This window comes from Eulemur rufifrons, chromosome 7 (genome assembly GCF_041146395.1).
Source record: "Eulemur rufifrons isolate Redbay chromosome 7, OSU_ERuf_1, whole genome shotgun sequence".
In the NCBI taxonomy this organism is placed as follows: Eukaryota; Metazoa; Chordata; class Mammalia; order Primates; family Lemuridae; genus Eulemur; species Eulemur rufifrons.
In genome coordinates, this window is record NC_090989.1 from 104612401 (window position 1) to 104627028 (window position 14628).

The 14628-nt window shown below is 36.5% G+C and overlaps 1 protein-coding gene across 1 annotated transcript in view; it reads right to left on the bottom strand.

Annotated features, from left to right (window-relative positions):
* The window catches only part of ARHGEF26 (Rho guanine nucleotide exchange factor 26), a 119969-nt gene that overhangs the window by 83236 nt on the left and 22105 nt on the right, over positions 1–14628 (bottom strand). Inside the window, exons 4-5 of the mRNA XM_069475309.1 lie at positions 8856–8912; positions 5468–5628 (exon numbers count right to left, since the gene is read on the bottom strand). Coding sequence (XP_069331410.1) covers positions 5468–5628; positions 8856–8912 — 218 coding nt within the window. The remainder of the gene's footprint in view (positions 1–5467; positions 5629–8855; positions 8913–14628) is intronic.

The following is a 14628-nucleotide window of genomic DNA, read 5'->3' on the forward strand; positions in this document are numbered from 1 at the left end:
CAAACAGTTGCCAGGCCCATGACACTAAAAGAGAGGGTAACAGGAAGGTGTAAACAAGAGAGAAAACTTTCACAGCCAAAAGACTTGATAAAGGTCCATGCACATTATGCAGTTCTTATCCTAGTTACTTTGTTTCTCTCCCAACCCACAGACTGTTCCTGTGCCAAAATTCTGACCTCGGTCTTCTTTGCATCTCAAGGAGACACTACTGGCATTTGGGTGGGACAATTCATGCCTGTCTGGGACTGTTCTGACAATCACAGGATGCCTGGTACCCTGGCCCTCACCTACTAATGCCCCTGTGTCACTGGGGCAACCAAAAATGCATTTCCAAATACCCCTGGGGGAAAGTACCACTACCACCACCATTACTTACAAAGCACTGCCATCAGACCTGGTAATCTCGTTTAAACCCAGAGTGACAAGAACCACCTCTATGACTCAAATCTACATCTCTACTCGAGTTTTCTAAAGTTCTAATCTGTTTTTCTCTTTTCAACTATATACCTCCTCTCATGTTCCACAGTCACTCAAATTTAACATGCCCCAAACTGAATGCCATGTCTTCCTCACTAAGCCCCAGCCCATTTCTCTTGTATCTTGGCTAATCCAACCTCCAATCACACAGTCAGGCAGAAACCAGGGGGGAAAACTAAATTTCTCCCACTTTTTCAGGAAGTCCTCAAGAGTCTATATTCTAAATATCTGTCAAGGCCTTTGAGTCCCCAGTCAGTTCCCACCATAGCTGGCTTTGTTACTTCCATTGCTGCAAATCTGCCACCATTTTCACCTTCCTGCTAACTGCTAATGCAAACAGCGCACTGTTCTCTCTTGGATGCCTCCACATCAGTCCCCCACTTAGTTGTTAAAAGTTTCCACATAGCCTTCAGGAAATAGGAAAAACTCCTCAGCCGGGCACAGGAGGGCCCTCACCATCTGCTCTCATCCCCACCTTTGATTCTCACCAAGGGCCTTACACCCATAACCTCCAGCCTGACCCAAACCTTCCTGTTTCAGGGGAAGTGCTCTACATTGAAATGCCTCTGCACACACACTGGGGACAGCCACCATGGGCCCCCTGAGGACAAACAGTCACTCACTGGGCAGATGCCACCAGCTGAAATGCCCTGGAACTGAGGAGCCTTGCAGAACAGGAGGCCCCATAAGTGTTAACTGAAATGAACTTTTTATAAAAACGAAAATAATTTTGTAGAGACACGCTACTTATAAACACACACACACAGACACACACACACACACACACACACACACACGCACACAGAATTAGAGTAATTACTGCCCCCACTTGTCTGTTTTAAAATAATGTCAACTTATATAGAGGACCTTCTTAGGGTTATTTATTGGCAAACAGTCAAGAACCTAACGTCAGGGAACCTGATGCATTGTTAATTTGGATGTTGAGCATATTCTGATCTCAGTCTATACCAAATACGCCATCACCTATAGCTATAATTTTTCACTGGATAAAAGTAAAACAATGAAGATAGTCTTGGGTATGACATACTTAACAATGCCATGCTTACTCAGTAACATCTAATTCAGACAGTGATCATATCATTTGTTTTATTCAAGATTTTATCATACATTTTCTTAGAACTGGAAACTCACAGGTAGCACATTAAATATAATAGTTATCAAAAGTTGAGAGTCACTCTTGAAGTTCAACAAGCAGGCAATACATCATGAAATGGCCTTTGCAAGTCTTCTGAGTACTTTGAAATTTAAAAAGACTGTCTCTGCCATGAGTGTTTCAAATTAAATCAAATTTTTGTAATGTAAGTTATTATGATATAGACATAGGATTATCATGTAAAAGCTGAACATTCTTAGTTGAAATAAATTATAACAGAGATCAAATTATCATAACAGCAGATCTCCAAATTAAAGCATTGCATTTCTAGCAAAAATGTAACAGATAAATATATTTCTTTCTTTTCTTTTAATGAATGCTGAGAAGTTTCTGAGTTTTCTTTTTTAAATAAAAAATAGACAAAAATGTTCAAAACAGCCCTTTAAGCTACTAGGGAAATAAAACGTTTTAATAAAATCATAGATGATTTAACTTTTGTAAATGATTGAAATTATATTTTAATCTATAATTTAAATTAAATGGCATTTCAAGGTTAACCAATTACAGATTTGTCAGCCATAAACTTATTCAGTATCTTCCCCTGTTTTATTTTTGGCTCACGTTCTTCATTGCTTGTTTTTCCTATTCTTGCCTTCTTTGACTATATAAACATGATGTTTACTGTATAAGCTGAAACTACAGAAAACCACAAAGACAAAAAATAAAATAACTCATAATTCTATCATCCAAAGATAATTATCCTTTATGCTTTTGATAAATTACTTTCCAAATAATTAAAATATAATATAATATGAAATCCTTCTCCTTAGATCTGTTTTATAATCTGAATATATTATGAAAAACATTCTATATTATTAAATATTCATCTAAAGCATTTTATTTGTTATATAATTGTCCATTATATAGCTATATATGGCTTGTTAAACTAAACCAACATTGCAGTACATTTCCCAATTCTTTTATAATTTTCCACTTTCAGTTTTACTGTCCTCTTAGAGTGATAAGTTTTACATGCTTACTAACCATAAACTACACTAATAATTTTGTTATTTACCCTAAGACTTTGACTCATGTTCATTAATGATCTCTATATAGCTATATATAAATACTCTGCAGAAAAGGCTGTAATACAAAGCTTGGTATATGTAAGTATCACATAAAAGATAAATAAAATAATGACTAAATATATGAATATACATGTTCTTCAAGGTTCAGGGAGCACCCTAGATTCTAATACTTTGCTATTTGAGGAATTCAGTTGTGACCATCATTTCTACTTCTATGATTTCATCAACTTTTTCAGATAAGATGCCTGTAATAGCTTCTATCTTCCTGAGAAGAAGAAATGCTAGTATTTTTTCACTCTCCTTCTTGTTAAACAGATAATTCCTGTGATTAGCTAAACTGAACTTACACATTAACACTGTTGATCTAGTCAAAGCAAATACTCTTGGGTTTCAGCAAGTGTAAGAAAACTCCTTCCTTCTTCCACTTTTGTTGATGTAATTTCAGTACTTATCTCAAATGTTAATTCATTTCAACATTATAGAGGAATATTATTAGTTTAATATTTACTGACACATACTATGTTCCAGATGGCTCTTATTCATATGGAAAAGCTTGTAAGAGAAATGCTAACTAAAACTATGCTCAGATAATCCTTCTTTCCTATTAGATTGACAAAAATCTAAAAGTTTATTGACATCTTCTGCTGGAGAGGCTTTGGGAAAGCAGGTACTGATCTACTCTTGGTGGTATTGCAAAATGGTACAATTGCCATGAAGGAGAATTTGGCAATATCTGACAAAATTGCATACACAACTACCCTTTGATCTAGTAATCCTACTGCTAGGAATCCATCCCAAAGATACAACAGCTAAAAAGCAGCAGGGCATAAGCACAAAGCAGGACTCTTTGTAACAGTGAGACTGAAAATAAACCTGCTACCCACAGATAAGGGGCCGGATGAATAAACTATGGCACAGTCAGTCTGTGGAGAATTATGCAGCTGGAAAAAGGAGTGAGGAATAACTACCATGGAGCAATCTCTATTATATATTGTCATGCAAATAAAGAAAGGTTGAGAAGAATGTGTGGAATATGCTTTCACTTATCTAGGGAAGTTAGGGGAATACAAATATGCATATGCATATGCTTATATTAAAAAACAAAGATAAACCACTTTTTTGGCCTATACAAGGAGGGAGCAGGGTAGAGGGGACAGGCATAGAAGCTAAGATTCTTTTTTTAAAATTTGTTCAAGTTTTATTGAGATATAATCGATATATTAAAAAACTGTACATATTTATACATTTTGATAAGTCTTAAGTACCTATAGGTTTCTTTGGATATATCCTGTTTTGTAGAGATGAGTCTGGATTTTTTGTCTGACTACCTACTGAAACAGCCTAAAACCACTAAGCAACCACACCCCTAGCATTCACACTGAGGTCTTAAAATACCACTTCACGTCAAAAGACACCAGAGCTCTTTGGGGAAATGGCTGATTCCAAGCCTGTAGCAAGAACTGTAAAATATGGTCCTTTATCATCTTAAAATATCATATAGCAAGAAAATGATCAAAAATTATTGAGATTAAAGATAAAACAATGTGAGCATCCATAAGTACAATGACATGAAATTCACTATGTACAATATTTCATGTACATGAAATTATTGTACATTAATAGACAAATGTACATTTCCCTTAATAGAAATATTCCAGCTAATAAGTTAATAAAGAGTGATAGAGTAACATCATTTCATAATCCTTAAGGAATTAATGGATCTGGTATTGGCTAACACTCACACATTATGTGCCTCCTAAGAAATGCTACAGAACAAATGACCTGATCTCTTCAACAAATAATTGCAAGGAAAAAAACACAAAAATGAATGAGGAAACTTTTAATGTACAGTCATATAATGATCTCCAGAATAGAGGTGAAAAAAGTAAGAGGAAGAGCAGTATGCTACCATTTAAGTAAAAACATGAAAAAAATATAAATATATTTTCTTATATAATCTTAAACTATTTCTAAAGAGATATGAAAGAAAACAAATGTTGACTCTTGTCTCTCAGGTGGCCAGGGAACAGCATATGAATAACATTTTTACTATAGAACCTTTTGCATCTTTGGAATTTTAAAATATGAATTTATTATTATACACACAAAAATTAAATAGAATAAAATCATAAAAGAAGCAATGATAAGTATTACCATAACATTGTAGTTATATAAAATGTCCTTATTTATAAGAGCTGAATCCTGAACTACTTATGAGTAAAACATTGTTTCTACATACTTGGAGATACTTAAAACAAAAAGAATACATAAGCAAATATGGAAATATTTTAACAATTGTTAAATATAAGTTTTCAGTGTGTGAAAATTTATATGATTTTATCTACTTTTCATGACAAAAACTAAAACAAAAAATTCTTAAATGTAATGAAAATAAAATATTAAATGCTAGCCAGATACTACCTATGAAAGCCTTAAGCCTGAGGCCTACTCTTTCTTTACTAAAATAGACAAATATCACAGAGTAGTCCCAAACCAAGACTCTTCCCTTGATGTAATCAGAAGGAAAGAGTGAGCAGAGTAGGAGGAAGAGAAGGAATAAAGAGACCTCAGACAGCTGTGCACTGTGACAATTCATTACATACTGAGCATCTGTCTATGCATCAAACTTGAAAGATATCTTAAAATTTATTTCAAGGAATGAAGACAAAAGCCAATTGAACGAATGACAGACTTTATAACCCCAAATGTCTTTCTTTAGAAATAACAAGGTATATTTATTAGTATGCAACCTCCTGGCATGACCAAAGGTAGGCTGAAGCACACTTACTTTTTGCTTGCCTCACAGACATCTGTAATATTGGAGAAAAGGTGGTGCCTCTCAGTTTTAGTCATGGTATCGCTCAGTTCTTTAGAATTTTTAAACATTCGAATCAAGATTTCCAAGCTGAGTAAATATGAATGTTCAGAGGATATGACTTCAAAGATAGCCTGGTAAGAAGGAAAAAGAAATGCGTTATTAATTATTTTAATTGGAGAACTAAATACAGCTCTCATAATTCTGCTATAAGAATGACATAGTATCTTGAAAAGTGCAAAAGGATAAACATTGAGAAAACTGCATCACCAAACTACTGTCTTTATATAAGGCACATGTATCCAAATCTCAAGAAATAGAGACTGCCTGCAGTGTATATATGAAAAAATGAAAGCATTTGGATGACTTGACATTGCATCCTGAGGTCATGCCTTTGCCAAGGGGTACAATCTATGGAAGGAAGCCAGGGTATGTCATTAAATCTCAGTATGACACTAATTAACCTTCGGGGTCACCTCCTCCAGTCCTGCTTTCAAAGCATGCTGCTTCAGGGACAGTAAGGATTTATGGTCATCACTTGGGATTCAGAGAAAATTTCTCACAAATGTCTTCCTTTACTCCCCTCTCATGCGTGTTCTTTCTCTCCCTATGCTTTAATCTGACTAATTTGCAGTCAATAAAAGCAAATATTCTGGCATGACTTTACCTACCCTTAAAGGACTCTTATCAGCCACAGAAATTCTTTTATATAAACTCATACAATTGAAAGTAATTCCATCCATTCAACAAGGCACCCTCTCTACTCTCCTCAGTGTCTCAAGGAGCAAAGGACCCCTCTGCAGAAACTCTTGGTGTCAGGCACACAGTGGTTTTCCTGATAAGCGTTAACGATGAAATGCCAACCCACACATGTGGATAGACACCAACGCCCTGTGTAAGGAATTCATCTAGCTCCTTAACAAAATCAAATTCAGATCCTCTAAAAACGGCAATGCAGGGAGAAGTCCTCGGCCTGAGATTCACATCCTTCCTGGAAAGCTCCCCAGTAACACTGCTTTCATCACCCTGACCTCCAGGGCTCTACCTCTTCAAGCCCTTGCCCCAAGAGCACTGGGGGGGGGGGCGGGGGGGGGAGGCACAAGCAGGTGGATGCCCAGCTGCTGATGGGTGGTGCATACTTTGTCAGTCACGTTAGAATTGCTAATCTCAGTGTTCATCCCCCTTTTTAGCATCCATAAGGTGCAGGGACTTGGGTCTCGCTTAAATGTGCTGTTCTAGCCTCAGCTGTGCTCCGGGGAATTAAGCAATGTAACTACCTGAAGAGTGAGAAGTAAGAACACTAAGAGTCTCACCTAAATTGTGTCTTACGTAATTCTATTCAATCAATACGATGATCCCCAAGAAATATAATATAAGGCAAACTAAAGAAAATGCTTCCTTCCTGACCAAAAGTTGCAGATTGTTGATGAATATGTTGCCTTGGAACGCCTTAAAATATGTTCAACAACAAAAGCTTGTGTAATCACATCCAAAATACTAAAATTGGGCAAAAAGACACAATAAACTATTTAGAATAGATCACATGAAAAGGTAAATAATTGGTAGTTTAATGCAAGGAACTGCTGTCATTACTTTTTGACATAATGAGTCTGAATAAATATTTTCAGAATATAAAAGAAATAGACGTTGTTCAAATATATAAGATTTAAAAGACCAGAAATGTCCAAATAGGATTAAGTACCTTGGAGAAACTTTTGAATTGAAGAGAGAGAAACATTCTTTCATGCCGCAATGGTAACAATGAAGAAAAAAAGTACCACCTACCATCCATCATTAGGAAAATGGATAAAAAATTTATAAAGGTGGTATTCACAGAATGTAATACTAATACTATATAGTGGTTGAAATGATATAGATTAATATGCATTAACATGAATAAATCTCAAAAACAATGTTGAGTGCAAAAAGCAAGTAACCAAAAAATATGTACAAAATCATACCATTTATAGACATTTTAACACACATACACAAATATGTCTGTGTGTATGTTTATATATAATACATGATTTAAAAATACAGATTGGAGGGATATGTATCAATTCATAATTACATTGTCTCTGGGGAGAAAAGGAAGAGAATGGGACTGAAGAGGAGTATATAGGAATGTAGGAATTCTACTTCATCAAAAGTTTTGTTTAAAAAATATGAAGAGAAATTATAAATGTAATACATTCATTCATCCTCAGTGGATGTGTATACCAAAGTTCTATACTATTATGTTTTCTTAAACTTAAAAAAAAGGCATTACACTGCACGTTTGTATTTTTGCTTTATTCCATGCCAATGAAATAAGAAAAGGATATCCTTGTGTCCTTCGTGGAATTAATTTATATGTACATACATGCATAGACTTTTATATATATGCATATACATACACATACATATGCATAAGGCAGGAGGAAAGTGCTTTGAGAATTTCACAATATTATTATAATGAGCAATTTTCTTAAACTGCATTCATTTAAACTTCAAGCTGTAAAACTCTAGTATTATCTGTTTTAGTTTTAATTAACTAAACATAGTTTTAGATTTATAGAAAATTTGCAAAGAGGGTTCAGAGTTCCTTGTATCTTTCACCCAGCTTCCCCTAACCAAGGTACCTTATATATTGGCCGGGCGCGGTGGCTCACGCCTGTAATCCTAGCACTCTGGGAGGCCGAGGTGGGCGGATCGTTTGAGCTCAGGAGTTCGAGACCAGCCTGAGCAAGAGCGAGACCCCATCTCTACTAAAAATAGAAAGAAATTATATGGACAGCTAAAAATATATATAGAAAAAATTAGCCGGGCATGGTGGCGCATGCCTGTAGTCCCAGCTACTCGGGAGGCTGAGACAGGAGGATCGCTTGAGCTCAGGAGTTTGAGGTTGCTGTGAGCTAGGCTGACGCCACGGCACTCACTCTAGCCTGGGCAACAGAGTGAGACTCTGTCTCCAAAAAAAAAAAAAAAAAAAAGGTACCTTATATAACCAGGGTACATTTGTCTACAGACTAAAGTACACACTTTATTCAGATTTCACCAGCTTTTCCACTAACATCCTTTTTCAGTTCCAGACCTAGTGTCGATTTCATTTTTCAACATATTTCTTCCAGTTTAAATACCTGGACTAGGTGCTTTGTTGTTTGAATTCAAATGATGTTGAGATATTTAAATTTTTTTCTTATCTGAAGGCTTATATGTAGCTTTATTTAACAATGATCACTAACTGCTTTTGTAAAAAGAAAACAAACACATTTCCAAAGAGCAACACTGAACGAGAGCACATAGTAGGTGAAAGCACAAAAATGCAGACACCCACATGCACACTTCAGAGCTCTAAAGCATCTGCTGGGTGGAAACATACCTCTTGTCTCTTTCTTTCCTCCTGGCTTACTGTCTGAGATAATCCATTTCTTTTCACCTAGGAGAAAAAACACAATAGAGTTTAACTCATTTAAGGTTCTTTATTATGTAAGGCATAACTCTATGCCCTTCAAAAATGAAGAGAAATTATGAAAAATGTTGAATTTGGCACATTAATTTTCTGTTCTCAACACCCTCAAATAACATTTAATCCATGAATAAATTAGCATAGTTCAACACTGAAGAAGTGAAAAGTGTCTGGGACACAATCCTATCAAGTTGAATTTTTCTGTTCCAGTCTTACTTCTGGATATTCCTAAAATACATATCAAATTAATCACCCAAATCATAAATAAAGAAATCTGATAATAAAGAAAATGAATTCACCACTCTGAGACTTTATTGTCCAGGCTCACACACTGAGAAAGTAATTCAAACACTATTTTCCATACAGACTCCATGGAATATAAGTGCTCTTCACAAAAAAACCAATCAAAACAAGAAAACAAAGTCCCCTCCCCCATTCCAAGTTTCAGTAGTCATTCAGTATACTAAATTTCACAAATAAAGATGCTAGTTTGAGAAGCTTTTTTGTAGCTATAGTACCTAAAAGAACCATGTACACAGTACCATACTTGTAGTGATGTAGTGGCATTGTTAGTTGAATCGCTGCAATCCTATCTCAACTGCCAAATATTTGATTGTTGCGGCTCCCATCATAATTCAGTTTCTAAACCAAAGAATGGAGGCTGACCTATGAATTCCGTGAAGGCAGGACCTGTTGTCTCTTCTGGTACACCTGGCACTGTGTCTGGCACATGATAGACACTCATGGTTCTCAGTCAAAGATTAAATTAGCAAAAGGTAAGGCATATGTAAAATACCAACCAATGAAATCCTGGGCTTCCTAAAACACACAATTTAAAAACCATGTTCCCGAGACCTATTTAAGTTGACATCTAATATTTTTATCACAAATTTAAAGACTTAAAAAATGTATTTTCCTGCTAATTGTAAATCTAAACATATCAAAATGTGTTACTATACACTTTTAAATATATCCAATGGAATGTAAAAACCATAATGATTTGATACCCACTGATATTCGTTTAAAAGTAAGCTTTCCTTAACATATATTTTACGTTATTCTTCTTTCTCCCTGAAATCACATTTCTATTTCAACTCCTCCCAAGTTTTCTTAACGCAATATAATTCTATGTGTGAGAGTCTCATTACTCACCATAGCAGATGCTAATAAGTTTTTTAATTTAATTTTTAAAAATTTCCTATGATCATTGAGCTTTAAGTATATAAGATTCCAACAAAATATCATTAATAACCTATGATCAAAACAACACAATTACTTCCAATTTCAATGCTTTAAGCATGAAAAGTAAAATTTTATTGAGATTGAATCTCTTACTGAGATGGGGGTTGATGGTCCCTTAACTAAAGGAGTTTGCTGAAACCAGTATTTTAAAATGACCGCCTTAATGTGAGGCCCCGATGGTTTTACACCCTGGGACATGGCACGATGCTAAGACTTGAGATGAGTAAGACAGATGCCTTTCTGCGGTAAAATGGCAAAAGGGCGGCTGTGAAAGGGAGGTGGAAAGACAACCTGCCTTAACACTTTAACTGCAGATGCAGTCCGTTTTAGAAAGGGGAACCCAGAGGATGAGGATCTGGAAAATGGTATCCTCAAAACTATTTCTGTCCATCCTTACAAAGTCGTCATGAATCCCCAGGAGTGTCATACTCTAATGGGAAGACAGCTGGTGCACAATTCTCTCTATATAGTGCTGTCGTGAAAAAGAAGACAATTACATGTTACTGTCTTTAATTTGGTCTTTGGAAAAAGAAAGCAGTATAGTAGAGTAGAAAATCAATAGTAAAATCAGCCATCATTTACTAAACATTTATCATGTGCCAGGAAATATGCTAAGCATTTTATACCCCTTTTTCCATTGAGTCCTCAAAAAATCCTAGAAAGTTGATACTGTTCTTATTCCCATTCACAGAAGGTTTAGAATCCAAGAGCACACAGCTAATAGGTAGCAAGGCCAGGATGTTCAATTCCTGGGCTCATGCTTTTAGTCATGTTTTATATGGGTTAGGAACCCCCTGTTTTCTATGAGAGGCACCCCATTTCTAGGGTTGGGATATCATCACTAAGACCCCTTCTAATGCCAGGTCGGTACCAGTTTCCATGTGTTTTTTTGGTTTACCTACATTGTGGAACGTTCTAAGCCTTACCTACCAGCCTAACCCTGGGTCAGACTGTCAGCAAGAATTTAAGGCTAAAAAGGCTTCTTCACACATTTTAATAAGGGAAGAAACTAGCCAGAAGAGTGAGACCCTTCACAGCTGTTACCTTTGATTAACCCTGAGCAGGAATTTCACAGGATTTCCTGCATGACACAAAGTCCTGACAGATGGATATACAGGTGCCATGCCCACACTCTACAGGTAAGGCCACCAGGAAGAATTTCCACAGCACTGGTATCTCCACCCAAATAGAGCTCAGACCCAAAAATCTTACAGGGGAGAGAATGAAATATTTGGACTTAGAGACTTACCCAGATGACAGCTAGTTTACTGAGGGATTAAGAGTATTTCATTCTATCAAAAAGAGGGAAAAATACACAACTAAAGTAGCTGTTCTTTTGAGGGGGAAGACAAGGTAGTTTGGAAAAGGGTAAAATATTAACATACAGAATTATCATCTTTCACTAATACTAATATGACAAATAGTAAAATATTCCTTTAACCAAAAAAACCATCCTATAAGGAACCAGTGGCTGAGACAAAACTACTGTAATAGGAAAAAAAAAAAAAAAAAATTCCAGGAAGTGTTCCTGGATCATGATTGAGAAAACTGAAGTGCAGCACACTGGGGAGCCTGCAAGTTTACCCTAGAGAGTTGGACAAAGCAGCTAGCTCACTGTGGCTGGCTGCCAGGCCACTGCCCCCAGGTCTGTCCTCCCACTGCCTGTCCTCCTGCCTCAGCCCCTCCATATTCTCTAACAGGACAGGTTCGCCAGGTTCTTCTTCCAGAGCCCAGAGAAACCATTTTGTCTGTCTGAGGACTTCCACATTCAACTCTAAATCAAGTAGCACCTGAGAGCAGGTGCCTGGGGCAGAAGGGCATGAGTGGGCAGGATGATGTCAGAGACTGATGAGTGTGGAGAGATGAAACCAAAGAGGGGGAGAGAGTGATCCAAAAAGAGGTCCCCAACAAGACCGGCAGAAGGCAGAGAAGAGACAATTAGGGGAGAATGAGAACACAGGCACATAATATCAAGTGGAAATAAACAAGGAAGGAACAAAGGGAGAGAAGGGAGGGAGGGAGAAAGGAAAAAGAAGGAAAGAAGAAGAAATAATGTGTACAAAGTTTGTATAAGGAAATATCTATGGAAATTTTCAAATTAAAAAGCAGTGATCTTATCATCAGTAAACTTAAGTAAAAATCATTTGAAGGTCCAGGCTTTGTTTGCATGAAAAAAGTATGTATAAAGCATATGTTTATACCTATAGTTTTAAAAAGTTTTTGCAGTTAGCCCGTTTTTGCTAAGAGAATCTAAAGTTTATCACATTTCTGCAAATGCTCCCCTTGTCTCTATTTGTGGAAAAGAAAAAATAATATACCATCTCCTAAAACCTATGAGTCCTATTTACTATCTAAAGTGAAAGAAATTTAAAATTGTACAGGCTCCTTTTTCATTTTTAAAATATACATTTTATACTGGTAGCTCCAGCTGAGTACAGATGACAACAAACAGCCAAAGCAACACTCCTTTAAACACATGGACAGCCAAAGCAACCTCAACTGAACTTTCTTATTCCTCACTGGTTTAAATTTCTTATTTAAATATGTCATCAACAAGTAGAATTGCAAAAGTAGTTTAATGAAGCAGTAAGAACTGGATTCAATTTGAGCTTTTTGTTTCTGTATAATTTAACCAATTCACAAATCTGCTCAAATCTGGCCGTGGCAGACTCCAGACTCTAAAGAGAAAGTATGAACACATGTCAGTATCTTCAATATTTTAAGTGAATAACAATTAATTCAAATCAAAAAACAGAATGTACAAGACTATAGTTCTGACATATTAAAAATATGAACATATATCTGTGGCTTGTCAAGATAGTGAATACACAGAACTCACTAATGTTACAATAGTTTTAAATTCATAATTATAAATTTTATATTCACTGTTTTAATCAATGCTGACATTACTGACCTGTGATCTTTGTAAATGACATATTTTGCATGTCCAAAGGAGACAGAAAGGAATAATTGGCTATACCTACTAAAGAACACTACAAGATACTTTTATGGATATATATTTGTCTAGTTAGACCCAAAACATACTTTATGAAATTTATAAAAGGGTAAATACCCCAAACTATTGACCCAAAAGTTAATCATTAGATACTTCATCTAAAATTCATGTTGGTTTCCTTCTTGATACCTTGTGCCATGGTCTGAATGTCTGTACCCACTGCCCCCAACCTCCAATTCATGGGTTGAAATCCTAACCCCCAAGGTGACAGCATTAGAAAGTGGAGCCTTTGGGGAGGTGATTAAACTCTGCCCTCATGAATGGGATTAATGCCCTTTAAAAATAGGTCTGACAGAGACCCCCTTACCCCTTCTAACATGTGAAAATATAGCAAAAAGGTACCATCTATGAGTCAGAAAGCTGCCCAAATACTGAATCTGCCTTGATCTCAGACTCTTCAGCCTCAAGAACTGTGAGAAATACATTTCTGTTGTTTATAAGATACCCAGTTTATGGTTTCTTCGTATAGCAGCCCAAACTAAGCCACCTTGCCAATTTGAGCTTCTCAGATGAATATCCTACGAAGGAAGATATTCATCTTCCTCCTACGAAGGAAGACAGGCTTAGGCAGTGAGTCCACTACTGCAGTCAGCAAGGCTACACTAAGCATCTTCACCTTACAGAGAGCTGCGTCAGGAAAGCCATAAGCTTTGTGCAATATTCCTTGGTCTTTGACTCCACTAACTGGAAGAGGTTATGAGCCAAGTTCTCTGAGCCCCAAATAGAACCCTAATATTGCCATTTACATTAGAACCTACCTGTGGATACAGCTAAGACTAATAGCACTAGTCTCTTGACCAATCAGATCATCTTTTTCTGTGGGATAAACAGAGATATGTTCTCAAGCCCTCCATGACTTGATATTGTTTCTAGATAAGATGAGTATGCATTCCTTCTATTTTTCTCCACCAGCCAGGGAAAACAGAATGGGAGGACCCCAAAAGACTGATCAACCAAAAAGACTCAGAAATGTAGGCAGTTAAAAATTACAACAGATACTTATAATCCAAGATCATTCTGGCTCCATAAGGCACTAATTTACACTGAATATCCATTTGAGCTAAGACCTTTAAACTTGTCAGAGTTCACTCACTTGCTGAAAATAAGCTGATTATTCATGCCTACTGGTGATTCTCTACCGGCAGGCTTCTCTTCCCCAGAGCTCAAGTGGGAAGGGATTGCAAAGTAAAACTACACCACAGGACACAATCACTCCCAGGTCCTTTCTACAGACTTAACACAGCCCAAGTCTGTCCCTGAGTTACAAATGAGCTAGAGTTATTTCACTGTAAATAACATGGGAACAGCAGCAATTTGAGAGTATGCTTGAAGTCATTAAAATGAAAAATCTGCCAAGGTCCAGAAAGAGGGTCCTCTGTAACCAGACCTCATAGGCTTTCTCCAGTCCTACGGCATCCCCAGGGAAAG